Source organism: Macrotis lagotis, chromosome X (assembly GCF_037893015.1).
Source record: "Macrotis lagotis isolate mMagLag1 chromosome X, bilby.v1.9.chrom.fasta, whole genome shotgun sequence".
NCBI classification, from domain to species: Eukaryota; Metazoa; Chordata; class Mammalia; order Peramelemorphia; family Peramelidae; genus Macrotis; species Macrotis lagotis.
Window position 1 is genome coordinate 289517594 of NC_133666.1, and position 18534 is coordinate 289536127.

General features: G+C 36.5%; 2 protein-coding genes and 1 pseudogene across 5 annotated transcripts in view; 1 reads left to right on the top strand and 2 right to left on the bottom strand.

The window, feature by feature from the left end:
* Positions 1-23: 23 nt before the first annotated feature.
* Positions 24-10040, top strand: RAD1 (RAD1 checkpoint DNA exonuclease). The gene is made up of 6 exons (XM_074207925.1): positions 24-512; positions 1618-1880; positions 3096-3204; positions 5660-5918; positions 8084-8182; positions 8570-10040. Exons 2-6 carry the CDS (start codon positions 1686-1688, stop codon positions 8751-8753), a joined length of 846 nt encoding a protein of 281 aa, XP_074064026.1. The 5' UTR covers positions 24-512; positions 1618-1685; the 3' UTR covers positions 8754-10040.
* A 2145-nt stretch (positions 10041-12185) lies between these two features.
* Positions 12186-12503, bottom strand: LOC141502930 (cytochrome c, somatic pseudogene; annotated as a pseudogene).
* A 5829-nt stretch (positions 12504-18332) lies between these two features.
* The window catches only part of TTC23L (tetratricopeptide repeat domain 23 like), a 65496-nt gene continuing 65294 nt past the window's right edge, over positions 18333-18534 (bottom strand). For all 4 annotated transcript variants that reach the window (XM_074200639.1, XM_074200640.1, XM_074200638.1 and 1 more), the window contains one exon: positions 18333-18400. In XM_074200639.1, the coding sequence (XP_074056740.1) occupies positions 18352-18400 (49 nt within the window). In that variant the 3' untranslated portion in view covers positions 18333-18351. The remainder of the gene's footprint in view (positions 18401-18534) is intronic.

Genomic DNA, 18534 nt, shown 5'->3' on the forward strand with positions numbered 1-18534 from the left:
TCTGAGCGGGCGCCTTCGGACCAAGCCGACACTTCCGGGCTTCCCCGGAAGCGGGGAGCCGGAGCTGGTTGCCCCACGCTGGGGCGGCCGTGGCCGCGGAGGCTGCCTGGAAGCTTGTTCCGGCCCCTCTGACGCGCGGGCTAGTTAGGCAGCGGGGCTGCAAAGGCAACGCCGCTCTCGCCTCGGAGGAGCCGCGGCTAGAAATGACACTTGGAAGAATAAATACGAGCTAAAGGGAGGAAGGAGCCTTGAAGGAAAAAGGCCGGAGGCGGGGGAGTCGGGGCTGTCAGCGTTCCCTCGTGGTGGGTTCTGCGTCTTCTCGGCTCGGCTCGGGCCGCAGAGGCGGCGCGGAAGCTGCGGCCGAAACAAAGTCCGTATTTACCTTTCCCAAAGTCCCTGCGCTTTGCGATGCTGTAGCGCAGGTAAACACCGGCCTTTGCAGGGGGAAGAGAAGATCCGAGTTCATGTCCCTGGTGGGCGCGCTTCGTATCTGGCAAACTTCTGGACCTATTGTACGTAACAGTAGAAGCGGCATTATAGCGTGCTTTAAGTTTTCAAATTAGTTCAAAAACAGCACTTTTGAGCCTCATGATACCTCCGGGAGGTAGGTGCTGTTAGAATCCTCATTTCAGGAGACGGAAGAGACTTGCCTGGGGCTCTCACTAGGAAGCTCCAGTTCTTCATCCGCACAGCCTCATCCAGATACGTCTATTTTACCTAAAAAATATTCCTGGGCGGCTAGGTGGCACAGTGGATAAAGCACCGGCCTTGGAGTCAGAAGTATCTGGGTTCAAATCTGGTCTCAGACACTTAATAACTACCTAGCCGTGTGGCCTTGGGCAAGCCACTTAACCCCGTTTGCCTTACCAAAAAAAAAAAAACCTAAAAAAAAATATTCCTACTCTAAATTCTGTGTGTGTTCTTTTTATTCGGAATACGTAGAACTTGTCTGGACTCCTGACTCTGAAACAGCTGAGGTATGGGCTTGGGACCAGTCACTTCCCTTGGGGAGGGGGGGATGCCCCACCCCATTGAATCCTTTGAATAATACTTATACCTTCAACAGGTATTTTGGGTAGAGGACTAAGCATACAAAGTTCCAAGTAGCATTCTACTGCAAGTATAAATTACAAACCAACTATCTTTATCTCTAGAGTGAGTTTACACCGCAGGATTTCTTATTCTGGTCCCCAAAATCTAGGTTGCAATTTTGAATGTGAATCGTAAAAATGTCCTACAATATGAAGTAATCTATAATATAATCTATAATATGTTATAATAACACATATATAATAAATATAGTATTTTATTCTTAGAACAACTCTTCAGAATAGGTTAAGGCACTTTTTAGGAAACCATCCTCAGAACCATGATTCTCAACCTCACAAGCCTTTAATGGCAGAACTCACTTGAATTCAGACTTCTTAATTTCTAGTCCAATAATGTTTCAATTACACAAATATTTCTCCTTCAGACGGGCAAGATGGGAGAGATCTATAATTGTACTTGGAAAAATACATTTTGCTAAGATTGACTTTTTTAAAAATTCATTTTTGGGGGATGCAGTTCAAGTAATTCTTTTCCTGGAGTCACAACTCACATTTATCATTGTTACAGGTTGCCAAGGAAGACTGCTGTTTTAAATTAGGAACACCCAGTGGAAGGAATCTGATGTGAAACAAAAAATGCCCCTTTCCACCCAGGCTGAAGATGGGAATGATCAATATATTTTAATTGCCAGCCTTGACAATGTAAGGAATCTCTCAAACATATTAAAAGCTATTCATTTCAAAGATCATGCAACCTGTTTTGCAACAACAAATGGAATCAAGGTTACAGTGGAAAATGCAAAATGTCTGCAAGCAAATGCATTCATTCAGGTATGGAGGAGACCATATATTCCACTGATTCTGCATGTTTTTCAATAGCATTCTATTATTAAATTAGTACTAAGGAAAGAGCCCACCTTGGAGTCCTGGCTCTGCCCCTTACTAGTAAGTCATCTTATCTTTCTAGGCTTTGGTTTACTCATCTTTAAAATAAGGAATTTGGGTTTGATGACCTTCAAGTTTCCTTCTGGCTCCTCATCTGTGACCTACAAAAATGAGGGTGTTGGACTAAGTAATCTCTTAGATACCTTCCAGTACCAGTATTGTAGGAATTCACAATTTGAAATTTAAAATTAACTGAATGGATTGTCCAAGTTCATTCCCTCTCCTGTATTGTTGATTGTAACACATTTTGAAATATCTAAATCATTAGGTAAAGCAATAATTATCTTTCATTTATATAAATTTTTCTTATGACGGCTTTTGTGGAATATTGGCAATCAGAAAAGAACCATTTATTTTACAGATAAGAGTCACAGATAAAATAGCAGAACCTCAGCAACCTCTTTTGTGTAGGGACTCTGCAGAAAGAAAATAGATGCCTCTAGGGGTTTGTTTGGGCCATTTTTGTTTCAGTGAGCTAGAAGAGAGGAGAGGAGAGGAGGTCCCCCCGCCACCAGAAGTCCAGTAATTAAATTTATACAATGGTTTTGGGGGTATTAGAATGATGATGATGATGTTTGTCCTTCCTTCTCGAAGAAGATGACAGTGACAAGCACATGAATTGGATTTGAGTGAGGGGGAGCTAAGTTACCAGCCTCACGTTCTCTTCTAGTCATCTGGGTCCGGTAACTAAATATGAAGAAGACTCTGGATGAGAGGCAGTCAGAGTTAAGCGATTTGCCCAAGGTCACATAGCTAAGTAAGTTTCAACTGTCTGAAGCTGGATTTGAACTCCTGACTCCAAAGCCAGTGTTCTATGCAGTGCTATCACACTAGCTGCCCCTACCAGGATACAGGGAGCTAATAAATTAAGGAGAATCAGAGTTAAGTTTAGAGATCATCTAGTGCAAACCTTTAATTTTACAGGTGAGGAAACTTTGGCCAGAAGGGTTAGATGACTTGCTGAAGATATCCTAGGTAGTAAGTGGTAGAACCAAGCTGATCTCCTTTCAAATACATGGAAAGTGAAATTCTTGGAACTATATGCAAAATAGTTTAATTCATTAGTATAAATGACTAAATTTTCATCTCTTTTTTTTACAGGCTGGAATATTTCAAGAGTTTATTGTTCAGGAAGAATCAGTAACATTTCGAATCAATTTGACAGTTCTGTTAGACTGCTTGACTATTTTTGGTTCAACTCCATTGCCAGGTATATCATTGTTGTTGACATAATATAACAGTTTAAAGGCATTGTCAGGAATTCATCAATTCAGGAATGATATTTAGAATTACAATGTTCAATTTGAGAATTCATTACTCAAAAGTCAGTGGTTGCTTTGGAAATTTTAGAATATTTTTTAGGAAAATATCAAGTGTTTTTATGACCTTTTCAAATTTATAGAGGTAATTATAATTTTTTAAATATATTGGACAGGAATTAAAATAGAGATGACCAAAAAACTTGAAAATAGTCAGGATTTTTAATCTTATGAAAGTTATTTGATTAGCTGAATTCTAGCTATACTGTTGTTGTAAAGATGCTTATGGTTGTTTTTTAAAAAGCAACCCTTTAATAATTTAATATATTTTCCTGCACTCTGGAATTTAAAGTATTAACTTCCACTTAGATCTTATAATTTTTAAGAAATGAGAAAATGTCATAGTACATCCTTTGGAATTATTTTAGCCCCTTGGAATTCTTAGCAGGGGAATTTTTTAGCTTTACAGCAACTCAGCATTTTTATTACAGCAGCCATGTAGGTTAGGCATGGTACTTTATAATTAAATGAAAATTCCATTGTATTACAAATGTACAATTAGCAAAAGTAACTAGTAAAAAGTTGGATGTGATTGACTAGTCAGTGTTAAAGCCCCCCATCCTATCTGCTTCCATTCATTTCTAGGAATTTTCAAACTCAAAGGACTTCTCATTTCCTAAGTAGATATTATTAACAAAGTCATTAGTGGCTTAGACTGTCAGCATTACTACCCTTCAGTGATTGATTATGTTAGGCCCTCTAGCTTTTGTGCCAGGCCTTTTGGGTAGAATAGTGATTATAAGGCTTTTGGAAGATGAAAAGTAGTTTCTCCTTTATATAAAGTTTGAGGACTTCCTTATATTGCATGCAGTGAATTCTGGGTGCTACTTTATCAGAACACAATATGCTTGTAAATCATGTGTACTCAAATAAAATGGAACCAAACCTTCAACTGTTCTGTAAACTACTGTATTGGTCCCTACACTTTTAAGACAGTGTAATCTCAGAAATAGACCTGGAAATTTTTAATACTTTTTTTCTTGTCACTGTTGCTATTTCTGGGTTTTTTTGTTGAGTTAACTATATTAAGAATAATTTCATTATTTTTTTTTACAAGGCAGTGGGGTTAAGTGACTTGCCCAAAGTCACACAACTAGGTAATTACTAAGTGTCTGAGGCTGAACTTGAATTCAGGTCCTCCTGACTCCAGGGCTGGTGCTTTACCCACAGTGCCACCTCAACGCCCCAAGAGTAATTTTGGTAATAAAAAATAATTGCATCAATTTAGAGAACTCCCAGTAAGGAGCTTCTCCTACCAATGCAGATTGGTACATTCTTAAGAGATATTGAGAGGTTAAGTGACTCACAAATCGGTATAAGGCAAAGGTAGCACTTGAATCTGAGTCTTCCTTCCTTTAAGGTCTGTGTCCTATCACTACATCATGGTATTTCTGCAAAAAGAAAAAGAAAAATACATCTAAAATTGGTTACTAGATACATAAATAAGAATACTTTTTTTGAATGCTGTTTTATTTTTCAGTTACATGAAAGAATAGTTTATTTTATCTTAGTATATTTTATCTTTTGTTGTAAGCTTTTAAGTTCCACATTTTTCTACCTTTCTTTCTTCCCTTGCACCTCCCCATGACAGCAAGTAATTTGATATAGATTATATATAAATAATAATGTTTTAATATATTTCCATATTAATCATGTTGTAAAAGAAGAATCAGACTTAAAGGGAAAAATGAGAATAAGAAAAAAAGTTTCAAAAAGTAAAAATAGTATGTTTTGGTCTGCATTCAGGCTCCATAGTTTTTTCCTAGATGTGGATGGCATTTTCCATCACAAGTTTTTTAGAATTGTCCTTGATCACTGAACTATTACAGTGTTGCTATTAATGTATATAATATTCTCCTGGTTCTGCTCGCTTCAATCAGTATCAATTCATGTAAGTTTTTCCAGGCTTTTCTGTAGACAGCCCACTTATAGTACAGTAGAACTTCATCACACCATAATCTGTTCAGCTGTTCCTCAATTGATGAGCCCTCATTTTACAATTCTTTGCCACTACAGGAAAAACTACTATAAATGTTTTTGTACATTTGACTCTACTTTTGCTTTTTAATGATCTTTTTGAGACACAGATCTAGTAGTGGTATTGCTGGATCAAAGGGTATGCACAATTTTATTGCCCTTTGGACAAGTTGCTCCTCAGAAAGGTTGGATTAGTTCACAACTCTGCCAACAGTGCATTAGTGTCCCAGTTCTTCCACATCTCCTCCAACATTGATCATCTTTTTCAAGATACTACTTTTTAATAAATTTTGTTTATCTAAATAGAAGTTGAACTTAAAACCACAAAAGTAAGCTCAAAGAGTGCTTATATTGCTTATATTTCTCTAGGAACTTCAACTGCACTTAGGATGTGTTACCAGGGTTATGGGTACCCTTTGACACTCTTCCTAGAAGAAGATGGAGTAGTGACAGTGTGTAAAATCAATACCCAAGAGCCTGAAGATACATTGGATTTTGATTTCTGCAGCACAAATGTTATTAATAAGATTATTCTTCAGTCAGAAGGCCTACGTGAAGCATTTGCTGAATTAGACATGACCAGTGAGGTCCTACAGATTACCATGTCACCAGTAAAACCTTATTTCAGGTAAAAAAATCAGTATTTTGTTTCTGATAATCTCTGCATAGTTTTTTTGCTTCTTCTTAGTTTCCAGGAATTTTTAATTGAACTTCTCCAACTAATTATCTAGCACATATGAAGCCACAGGAGTATAGGACGTAGTCACTCATTCACTGCCTTTGTTTTATTAATGATTGCTACCAGGTATAGTAGTTAAATTAACACTAAATATAATTAATCACATAGTTCTATTCATGCATCCCCAGAAGATCAAGGTTGCTTGCTCTAGAGAAATGTTTTTGTATTATATAATGTTCTTCTTTCTTTTGTTTCATTTTAGAATATTGTACAGAAATTTACAGTCCTTTGTATATATGATTTTCAGCAAATGTTTACTGACTACCAAATATGTATGTAATGCTCTGCTAGATGCTTTGAAGAATGAATACATTTTGGGGGAGGGTTGCAAGGCAATGGGGTTAAGTGACTTGCTCAATTCACTTGCCCAGCTAAGCAATTAGTAAGTGTCTGAGGCTGAATTTGAACTCAGGTCCTCCTGACTCCAGGGCCAGTGCTCTATCCACTTCACTACCTAGCTGCTCCAAGGAAGAATTTATAATGTACCTGGTATCTTTCATCAGTAAACTTACAATTTAGTTGAGGGAAATGGCATGAAGGAGAAAAAAAGTATATAGTAATTTAGTACCAACTTCATAAATGCTAGGGGCTGCTAGGTGGCTCAAAGATTAAAGCATTGAAGTTAGGAATATCTTGAGTTCAATTCTAGACTCAGATAGTAATTAATTCTGTGACTTCAGACAAGTCACTTAACCCTGTTTGCCTCATCTGCCAAATGATCTCGAGAAAGAAATGACAGACCAGTCTAGTATCTTTGCCAAGAAACCCAAAGTAGGATCACAAACAGTCAAACATGATTGATCAGAAAAAGGGGCTGGATGGGGATGGGGTGCCATAGAGATCAAGTGATTTTTTACAGTAGTGTACAAAATGACACTATCTATTCCTGCTCTTTAAACTTTTAGATCCATATTTAACACTCCCTCAAAATATTGGTTTAGAGTAGAACCAAATAATTTGATGTTACCTTTCCAGTTATGAGCATTATAAAGTAATAAGTCAACTATTAAAACAAGTTCTCAGATCTGCTTTAGGCCAGTTAAAGCTTCTCATAACCTTAGGCAAAGGTGTTCCAGGCTAAAGAAGAATATAGTGATACTTCCACAGAAACTGAAATTCCAAGTCCTTAAGCAAAAAAAACGCTCCGCACAATTCCTGAGATTATCCTCCTCGTGCTGTGAAGCTTAGCAGGGAATATCTTCTTCAGAATCTCTCATTTGAGAGATACAGTTTTCAAATTCCCCTTCCCTAAAATAATTTCCCTTGCTCCTCTCCAGATTTTATCCTATCTTTTTCAAATTCATTATCTCCTGAAACCTTCCCTAATTTCTACAGCCTCATTTGCTTCTCTCTCTGAATTCCTATGATACTCTTGTTTTCATGAAGCAAGAATGCATACAATTGCTATCTTATGATATATTCTCCAATTGCTAAAGTGTGCTTTATCTTTGTATCTTATAGATTTTAAGCTGCTTGATGTTTATTCCATATTCTCTTATTTATTCATTTTGAACATTGTTTTGTTCATGACAAAACAGTTGGGATTAAGTTACTTTAGCCCAAAGTCACACAACTAGTAAGTGCTAAATGTTCAGATTTTTTACTCAAGTCCTACTGACTCAGAGCAGGAACTCTCTCCACTGTACCACCTAGCTGCCCATATTCCATATTCTCTACAGTTCTTAAGTAGGAAAAATTCAATGAGTATTTGTTTATTGATTGCTTATATGGGAACCATCAAGCTGCAGAACTTCAACGTTAAAATAAAGTACTTCAGGATTAGGGAATAGATTGGTTGAGGTACAGATAATGGCCAAGTAGCCTTAGGGAAGTGATTAATAAATATAAACTTTTGGTGAAAAAGGGAATGGAGAGGTTAGTTTTGGGGTCCTGCCATTTATCAATCTTCCATTTATCAAACTCTTTATTATATTCTTCAGTGCAGGGATAAGGAAGTTTTCATCATATGTGTGTTAAGAGTGCAACAGTGAAGAAATCTCCAGACTTAATTCCTTTTGTAAAGTCCTATTGTATTTGATAATCTTGTGTTTTAGGTTGTCCACTTTTGGAAATTCAGGAAGCTCACACCTTGACTATCCCAAAGATTCTGATTTGATGGAAGCATTCCATTGTAATCAGACCCAAACTAACAGGTCAGTTTTTAATATACAACCTGCCATATTCTATATTACTGGTAGTGATGGTAAAAGAGAAAAAATTAAGGTGGTGTTGGGGAAGAGAGTTTGGAAGGGCAGTTATTTAGTAGAAACTACTTTGATTTGTAACAAAAAATGTAATTAACTTTTTTTAAGACTAAAATTAACAGCACCATCTTAAAAAATCTGTTTAGTTGTTTGGCAGCTATATGTGGATGAGGTGAAGGGAAAAGAAGCCAAGAGAAAATATTTGCTAACCAATTAAGTAATTCATTTCTTAGGAATATTTACAGTTTTATTAGATTTTTTAAAGTTCTTTATCTGGAGGTAAAAAAAAACAATCTTTTCATGTTTAAGTAAATAGTTTTTTCTTTTTTTCTGCAGATACAAGATTTCATTGCTGAAACCATCTACAAAGGCTTTAGCCCTATCTTGTAAGGTGTCTATTCGCACAGATAACCGAGGATTTCTCTCTTTACAGTATATGATTAAGAATGAAGATGGACAGATATGTTTTGTAGAATATTACTGTTGCCCTGATGAGGATGTTAGTGATTCAGAACTTTGACTAATTATATCTAGCCATTTCCTTTCTCACATTCAGGATAGGCTATGTTCTTGTTCTCCTTTGTGCACAACTGTCGGTTAACTTATTGGGGACTTTTATAAGGACAGCACAAGAATTATAGTAGTGGCAATTAATAAGTGGCAGGACAGAGTACCCTATAGATATATTATTTTTCCACAAAGTTGTGTTTTCAAGTAGGTGGCTATTCTAAATGTTATCGATTTAAGTTCATGAGAGTATAAGTAGTAATAAACATTGATGAATAAATTGTGAGCATTGACTTTTCAAAACAGGAACCTTTGGAAAATCCAGAATTTGAAGTGTAAATATTACCACCTCTGAAATGTTCAGTTTCCTGTTACAGTGATCAAATGTTTAAAGGACAGCCTATTCATCCAAGATTAATTTGAATTGAACAAAATGCTTTTTAATGGATTTCTCTATATTTTATAATAATATTAATAAGAGAGGCACCTGTTTACATGAATTTATCATAGGGGAACTGGGATGTCTGTGGGACTTGAGAATGAGAATTAGAAAAAAAGTATAAAATAAATATAAAAGTTCAAAGGACAAACTAAGATATTATATTTTAAGAATACATTTTTACTAGTATCCTTTGTTTCACCTACATTATCCCCCTTCATCCTCTCTGAGAGCCACCATTTTTCCAAAGGAAAAAAATTTCAACAAAATTAACTAACATATTGAAAGTGAAACACATAACACTCAATAACTGTATACCCCACAGGGGAAGGTATTTTCATATTGTATTGGGAACCCTTCTCAGTAATTATAATTAGCAATATTCAGCTTCAGTTGTTTTGCTGCCTTCATGTAGCATGAATTTAAGATTTATAACTTTTTTTCAAGATATGCTAACTTTCCAATTCAATTTAAAACTATTCAGTGGTAACTCCTTATGTATTTAGTATTGTCTCTTTTTTAATCTGAGGAGAAGAAAACAAAATGCATTTCCAGATTCAGTAATTTTCTATGAAGAAGCAGCATGGTAGAGCAGGAAGAGTGTTGGACTTGGGAGTTTGAAGATGGGTTGGAATCCAGAACCTCAGCTAGGAAACTATGACCCTAGTCAGGTCCTTTCCATTCTCAGAGCCTATTTCCTTATCTGTAAAATGGGGTGAAAAAATATTTGTACTTTTTCTTCCAAGGTGGTTTTGAGGAAAACTCATTACAAACTATTTCTACACTAGGGTCTTTATTCACTAAAATATTTTTGTCACAACTATTTTACGTATTTAAAATAAAATAATATATAAAAATAAATTTATATGATCAGTTTTTAATAGAAAGTTAATAAAACCAGAGAGTTTGCTTTCTGTGGTATCTACATAAAGTGCAGCATATGTTGAAGGGAATAAATGAGCTTAATATTGTCAAGTTATAAAGTACTATCTCACATGTCAGAAATGGCAAAAGCTGGAGGGGATAAGTAAATATAGGTACATTAATGAACTATTGATGGAGTAGAGAGCTCTTCCAACCATCCTGGAGAACAATTAGGAACTATGCTCAAGGGGCTATACAACCGTGCATGTCCCTTGATCCAGCAATTCCACTGGTTCTGTATTCCAAAGAGATCAAAGGGAAATGAGAAAGACCTGTATGTACTTAGGATGCTTATAGCATCTCTTTATGGTAGCAAGAAGTTGGAAATTGAGTCATGCTCATCTATTGGGAAATGATTGAACAAGCTGTGTCATGGTTATGTGGAATACTGTTGTGCTTTGGGAAGTGACAGTGATTTCAGAGGCTCCTGACAGAGCCAAGAGAGATAATTGTGCACAGTGACAGCAGTGTTATGGTTATGATCAGTTGTGAAGGATTTGGCTACTCTGATCTGATCCAGACAGTTCCAGGAGACTCATGATTGAAAAGATACCAAGCACATCCAGAGACAAAACTGGTAAATTCTTTAAGTGCAAATTTCTTGCTTTAAAAAAAAAAATGGGACCAATACATAGTTTGGCTTATGGTTGATAGCTGTCTTCTTGAGTGGAGGAGAATTTGGAACTCAAGGTTTGAAGATTGTTGAAAAATAATATTTAAAGAAAATGTGTCAGGTCAATTTTTTCATAATTTAAAAACTTTAATCTTATTCACTTTTTAAAAAATATTTTGTTATAATCAGCCAAGATCCAATTTCTCACCCTCCTGTTCTAATCATCCTTTCCTCTCCCACTCACATTGAAAACACAAGTTTAAAAAATTACTAACATAGTTAATCAAAACAACTTTCCACAAAGCATTTCATTCTTCATTCTGATTCTCTTCTCCTTAAAAGGTAAGTAGAATATTTTATCACTATTTCTCTGGAATCCTTTTGGTTATATGCTGATACAGGATCAGCATAATAATATTACATTATTATTTAGCCAGTTCTCCATTTGTGGGTACCCCCCATGGATTCAAATTCTTTCTACATCCAAAAGAACCATCAATATTTTTGCATCACTTTCGTTTGAGTTTTTTGCTTAGGACTAATGCCTCCCTTTACCTTCCCTCTCCCCCTCCTGTTTTCCTGCTGAATGGAAGTGTATTTCTTTTTTTTTCTTTTTGTATATTCAAATGTTTAATTGCTGAATCAAGTTTTGGGGGTGACCATGGATGCAGTAATGGCACATCTCCATACAACTGAATCCTCCCAAGTGCATTAAGTTTTAAGTATGGCTACAGATGTAGTACTAATGGTACATCCCTAAACTGGACTCACCAAGTGAATATACCACTGCTATTCACATACTAAGAACACGTCTGTGATCTTTCAATTCAACCGGTCTTCAAAACAGGTACTTAGCAAGTCAGGAGATCCTATCTCCAACTGAACTCCTGCAGTGATGGGATGACCTTTACTTAAGTCCTTAGACAATACACTGAAATGCCTTTCAACAAGTTAAAGGCAGTATTTAATGAAATCATTGTAATTAAGTTGCTTATGCACAAAGTTTGGGAAGTTAAGATGGATTCAATAGGACAGGCTGAGGCATAACTCCCCCAAGAACAATTCTCCCACCCCCAAAAACCCATAACAGGTAAAAGTCATGAAATTATTAAATAGGCTTTCCCCATAGTTTGGTGAAAGAAGCCAGATTTAATTAAAACTTTTCTAAGATGTGGGGCACGGGCACATAGCCCTTACTTTAAAAAAAAAAGTTACCTAAATCTTTTAAAATAAACATTCAAGTGTGACAGCTTGGTTGTGACTGGACTTAAGACCGAAACAGAGAGAAGGGATCATTTCTTATCTAAACCCAAGCTTACCTAATCTATATAATTTCTCTATTAGAACAGCCATTCATGATCGAAATGCTCAGGTTGATGAAACCAATTTAAATAGGGTCGTTATGGTACACGTACAAAAAGGAAAGAAGTCTCGTGGGCTGCTTCTGAAAATAAGGTGGTGGGCACGCGTTACTCGTTGATGGCCTTCTTCAGGTAGGCTATCGAGTTGGCCCTCTCACCCTTCTTCTTGATGCCTGCGAAGATCATCTTGGTGCCAGGGATGTACTTCTTGGGGTTTTCCAGGTACTCCATCAAGGTGTCCTCTGCCCAGGTGGTGACCCCTTTGTTCTTGTTGGCGTCGGTGTAGGAGAAGCCTGGCCTGGCCTGGCCTGGCCTGTGGCCAAAGAGCCCGAGCAGGTTGGGGCCGGGCTTGTGCTTGCCGCCCTTCACCGTGTGGCACTGGGTGCACTTCTGCACGAAGGGCTTCTTGTCCTTCTTGTCTCCCATGGTGGACGACTGCCTGGCTCGGCCCGCTGCGCCCAGCACAGCGTCTCCAAAATGTATTTCTATACCCAACTCTGTGTGTTTGTATTTTTTGATCAGCTCAAATGAAAACAATTCAGAGTAGGGTCAGCTACTCCCCCTTCACACCCCTTTATTTGTATTGTTGTCTACTTGTATTTATATAGTTTTCTTCCTGTGCTCACAAAAGTGAGATAATTTTTCCTATCCTTCCTTTAACTCCTCCATTTCCCTCAATGTATTATTTCTCTTTGCTTCCCTTTCCATTCTTAAGATCAAAATATAACAAGAACCATTCCTAGACATTGTCTAATTAGACTTCCTATATAAACCCTGACAATGATAGAGTTCAGAGTAGATACATGTAGCATTTCCCCATCTTTGAATGAGGCTTGTTTACTCCTTTATCATTGTTCATGTTAACCTTTTTTTGTTTCTCCCCTCCCATATTTGAACTAGAGTTTCTCTGTAGCTCTATTCTTTTCATCAGGAAGTAAGTCTTCTATTTCATTAAGGTCCATTCCCCCCCCCCCCCCCCCACCAAAGATTACCTTCACTCTTGCTGGGTAAATTATTGGCTTTTCCTTCTAGAATACATTCCCAACTCTCAGCCCCTATATAGCAGTGGCTGTCAAATTCTGTGGGATCCTGTAGCTCCTGAATACTTGAATTCTTTCTGTTGCTTGTATTTTTTTTTTACTTAGGCATAGAAGTTCTGTATTTGAGCAGTTATGTTCCTGGAAGTTTTCATTTTGAGGTTTCTTTTAGGAAGTGAGAGGTGGTTTCTTTTTCCACTTTGCCCTCAGATTTTAGGAGATCTGGGAAGTTTTAAGATGTCTTGAAATATTATATTTAGGTTCTTATTTTACTCATGGTGTTCAAATAATCCAATACTTTTTAAAACTTTTTTCTCCTTGATTTGTTTACCAGATCATCTATTTTTACTATAAGGCTTATTTTCCTTTTTTTAAAAAAAAAATTAAGGTTTTTTTTAAAAAAAGCTTTTTGACTTTTTAAAAATAATTTCTTGTCTTATGAAGTCATTGGCTTCTACTTGGTTCATTCTGGTTCGTTCTAATTTTCAGGGCATCTGTTTCTTGGGCAAGGTTTTGTACCACTTGTGTCAAACTGTTAATTCTTTTTTCCATTTCTTTTATAGCTCATTTTTTTCCCCATTCTTTTGCCCCTCAAATGCTCTCATTTCATTTATAAAAACATTTTTAAACTTATTTAACTTGCCTCATCTCTTCTAGGAATGCTAGTGGAATTTGTGCTGAAGCTTTTTTTTTATTTTTTTGTTTTTTTAGTTTGTGTTTTTTGCAAGGCAATGGGGTTAAAGGAGCTTGCCCAAGGCCACACAGCTAGGTAATTATTGTCTGTGTTCAGATTTCAACTCAGGGACTCCTGACTCCAGGGCCAGTGCTCTATCCATTGTGCCACCTAGCCACCCCAAAGCTTTGTTTTTCTATAAGTAATTACTTTTGAATATTTTGGAGGTAATGTTAAAATTTTTATCGAGATTTTTTTCTCAGTTTTAGAATTTCTGACAGTTGCTTCAGTCCAGTCAATAGATGACACCAAAAAACAAAGGGAATCACCAAAATACTAATTTCAACTCTTCCAGCTTACTTCTTGACTTCAGAATTAAGGTTGGGCTTGGCTATACTTCTAGATGGAAGATCTGAGCTAGTCCTATCACTGCTTTCTTGTGGTATCCATGTTGTGTTTTTCTAAGTTTTCAGGATCAAAATGGAGAACCTGTAAACTTTCAATGTACCAAAGCTCTGCAAATTCTTGATCCCAGTTTGGGTCTGCAAGAACAGACTGCTGTTGGACTCTACCCCTCTCGAGTGACTGGAAACTCAAAGACAGAATTATAAACTCTTTGATCTCAAATATTCCTTTGTAAGATGGAGTAGGTGCTGGAAATGAAACCCTGCTCCTGGCTTAGAGTCTGAGTCTCACTATTACTGCAACCAGCTCCTGAACTTTTCTTCTCTACACACAACTCAGGACCTCCCTATCCAGGATGACTGCTGCCCTTGCAGGTCCTTTTCTCCATCAGCTCATTGGGTAGTGGGTTATAAAAGCTGCCAGTTCATACCTGTCTGTGTTGCAGTGTAGCTCTGATGCCAGGAACCTCTGGGTTTGGGTTTGGAACCTCTTTTTGCCCTGGAGCACAGCTGTCCTTTGTCACTGGAGAACCTGCAGGCTGCTCCCACAGTTTCCAAAGTCTATCTGACTGTCTCCCCATGACCCAGTTTTTTTCTGGATTTTTCAAGATTTAGTCTGGAGCATTTTGTCAATCTTTTGGAATAGTTTGTGGCCTAGAGTTCAGCCCCGTTGCTTCCTGCCCCTCCACTTTGGCTCTGCCTCCATTAATTTCCATGAACAATAATTAGCAATTCTGATGCAATTTTCATAATTTTTTTTGCAAGAATATGGAATAGTAACTGAAATAGCACTGTATTTAGAAAACAGGTTCAAATGACAGCGTTGTGATATTGAACAAATCAATATATCAATACGCCAATGAACTAGTGACCTTGGCCCTTATTCCTCTCACTAAATATCACATCTCCTGATTCTCAAGTGTTTTTCATTAGCATCCTGGCAAAGCCTGGAAAATGGGCAGTTGGAGTCAGAAAGACCTGAGTTCAAATTTGGTCTCAGATGTACTTTTCTATATTGCATTGTAGTGTCTTGTATTGTATTGTAATGTACTATATTGTCCCATTCCAAATCATACTATACAATACCTTGCCATACATTACATCATTAAGACATTTTTCTTATGTCATTTTACATCATGATGCATCATAAATCATTGCTGTTTATTTTTATTAAGTTGTTCAAAGATCTTTGATTTTTTTGAGTACTAACATTCAAATGTAAGGATCCCCTATATCAAAGCAGACTACACTTTATGTATGATTTAATAGGTAAGTTTTAGAGAGTTGCATGAAGCAGGTGAGAATTTGCCTGGGTTCTCATTGTGTTTGTCAGAGGTCCAATTTGAGAACCCAAACTGAGCCATCAATGCCAATTCTTACTCTTTGTTTCTGAACAGTGTTCTCCTTTCCCACATTTGAAGTATAATGGGATTAAGGACATTTCATTTGAAATTTCTATTTTATTTGCAATCAAAACATCATTCTGACTTGTAGCCATCATATTGCAAATCAACTAATGCTTCCCAGACAGACTACACTTCATGCCAGTGGATGAAACCAAAAAATTACCCATGCTTGTTATGTTATGGCAAGAATTAATTCTCTTGAGCAACCTGCTGCATGGCAAATTGAAACTTCACTGCTGGCAATTCAATTCCTAGAGACTATTTCTGAACTAAATAATGCCAGTGTTAAACAGTAGAATAGTTGTGAATTTGGGAATCTTAAATAATATAGTTGTAAATAAAGAACTAGAAAGGACCATAGAGGTTATCTAGTCCAATCATCTCATATTTAAAATGAGGAGACTGAGGGACAGAGGCTATGACTTGCTCAATGTTATAAAAAGGGCAGAACTGGAATTTGAATTCAAGTCCTCTGACTTAAAATATAAGTTTTTTAACTGCACCATTCCTCAAAATAGATTATAGAATAATATTGGAATCCAAAGGGATGATATAGATCAATTTACTTTGATACCTTTGTTTTGTTGGGGGATTTTTAGGTTTTTGCAAGGCAATGGGGTTAAGTGGCTTGCCCAAGGCCACACAGCTAGGTAATTAAGTGTCTGAGGCCAGATTTGAACTCAGGTACTCCTGACTCCAGGGCTGGTGCTCTATCCACTGTGCCACTTACCTACCCCTACTTTGATACCTTTTCAGGCAATTCTGAAATAACTTACCTGCTTTAGAGAAATGGTGTCCTCCCTTTCAATGCCCAGTTGGACCAGACATCTGGTCAATGGCTTCATTCCTTTCCCTGGTTCTTACATAATTTATTGGAAATTTTTATTTTATTCTGAATTTAAGAATAAAAGAATTTCCATAACAGAAAAATTGTTAATGAAACTGCAAATTATGTACTATTTTCTATTCCTTTTATGTATATAATAAAGTTACCATATAACTACCTTTCTTTTTGTCCCTTTTTTTCCCTTCCCACCTAGACTAGAGAAAGAGCTACCATTAGACACAAACATGTATGTCTATACATGCCAACAGATTATGTTCATTTATATGTAAAGCCATTTAAAAATACTTCAATTTATCAGATCTTTCTCTGGATGTAGCTAGCATCTTCATATACCCTTTGTCATGAATTTGATTTGTAATAATCAAAATGACCAACTTTTACCCAAAATGTTTTGGGGGAGTGCTTTGGTGGACAATGGGTTAAGTGACTTGCCCAAGGTCATACATCTAGGTAATTAAGTGTCTGAGGCCAGATTTAAACTCAGATCCTCTGACTTCAGGGTCAGTGCTCTGCTTGCTGTGCCACCCAGCTGCCCCTTCAAAGTTATTTTTAAAGTATTGGGGTTTTTTTGTTTTTTGCAAGGCAATGGGGTTAAGTGACTTGCCCAAGGTCATACAACTAGGTAATTGTCTGAGGTCACATTTGAACTCAGGTCCTCCTGATTCCATGGCCAATGTTCTATCCACTGTGCCACCTATCTGCCACTTTTTAAAGTAGTTACTATAAACAACGTTCTCTTGGTGCTGTTCATTTCAGTCTTCATTATTTCATACAAATCTATCCATATTTTTCAAAAATCATAAAGCTCATTTCTTATAAGCACAGTTGTATTCCATCACAATCATATACCACACATCCTGTCCAACTGTTCCCCAAATGATGGTATCCTGTAATTTCCAGGTCTTTGCCACGTTTTCCCCCTAATTATCTTGGGAAACAGACCTAGTAGTGGTATTGATGGCTTAAAGGATATAGACAGCTTAAAAACTCTTTGGGCATAATTCCAGATTGCTCTCCAAAATGGTTGGATCAGTTCACAGTTCATGTCTTAATTTTCCCACTTCTCCAACATTTGTCATTTCCCTTCATTTTAATCAATCTGATATGTGGAAAATGATTATTTCTCAAGGTTTTAACTGGCAATCCTCTAACCAGTGATTTTTTTTTTCATGTGACTACAAATTGTTTTGATTTCTTCACTAGAATATCCTTTGATCATTTATCAATTGGGGAATAACTCACATTCTTATGGATTTGAAAAGTTCTTCATATATTTGATATATAAGACCATTATCTAAGAATCTGTCTATAAATCACTCCTGCTTTCTTTTGGTCTTGCTATATTTGGTTTATTTGGAGAAAATTTTTTAATTTAATGTAATCAAAATTATTCATTTTATACTTCATACTACTCTTGTTCTTTCCTTTGAGACCACACCCAATTTATCCTGAATAGCTCTATTTTGTTCTTTTTTCTATTTTCTATTCTAAGTCAAGCTAATTTTATCTGGTGGAGATTTTAAAATTAAGGTATAGAGACTTTACACTTTATTGAAAAGTAAAGCTTTTTTGTTTTTATGACTTGCAAATAAGTCATGGCATTATAGAATCTCTCCTTAACAATATATACAAATATTTACAATAAACATCTCAGATATACCAAAAAAAAGCACAACAGATCAAAAATGCCCAGGAAAAATAAACAACTTCAAATTAAATAAGGTGTATATCAAAAAAAAATCCAAGAATTTACTTTCATTAAGGTACAGATTAGGCAGATGGGATCTGGCAGGTATTTTGTGTTTGCTGCTTTGGGGAAAAGATTGTACATTGAGTGCTTAAGACAATCCCATGGTATCAATTATTATGCAAAGTATGAGACCCAGAGTTTATCAACAAAATTTGATTTATTTCTGTCTTTCTTGTCTACTTTCCCTTTCAATGATTCCAGAAGACCTAGAGGAAAGGAAGGAAACAATTAGTGCATTAATTTTGCTATTGCCTTCTATCCCTTTAGTCGCAAACCTTATTTGCTTTGACTATACAAGAAGTAATTTCATCATACCAAGCATTAAAATGAACAGCCAAAG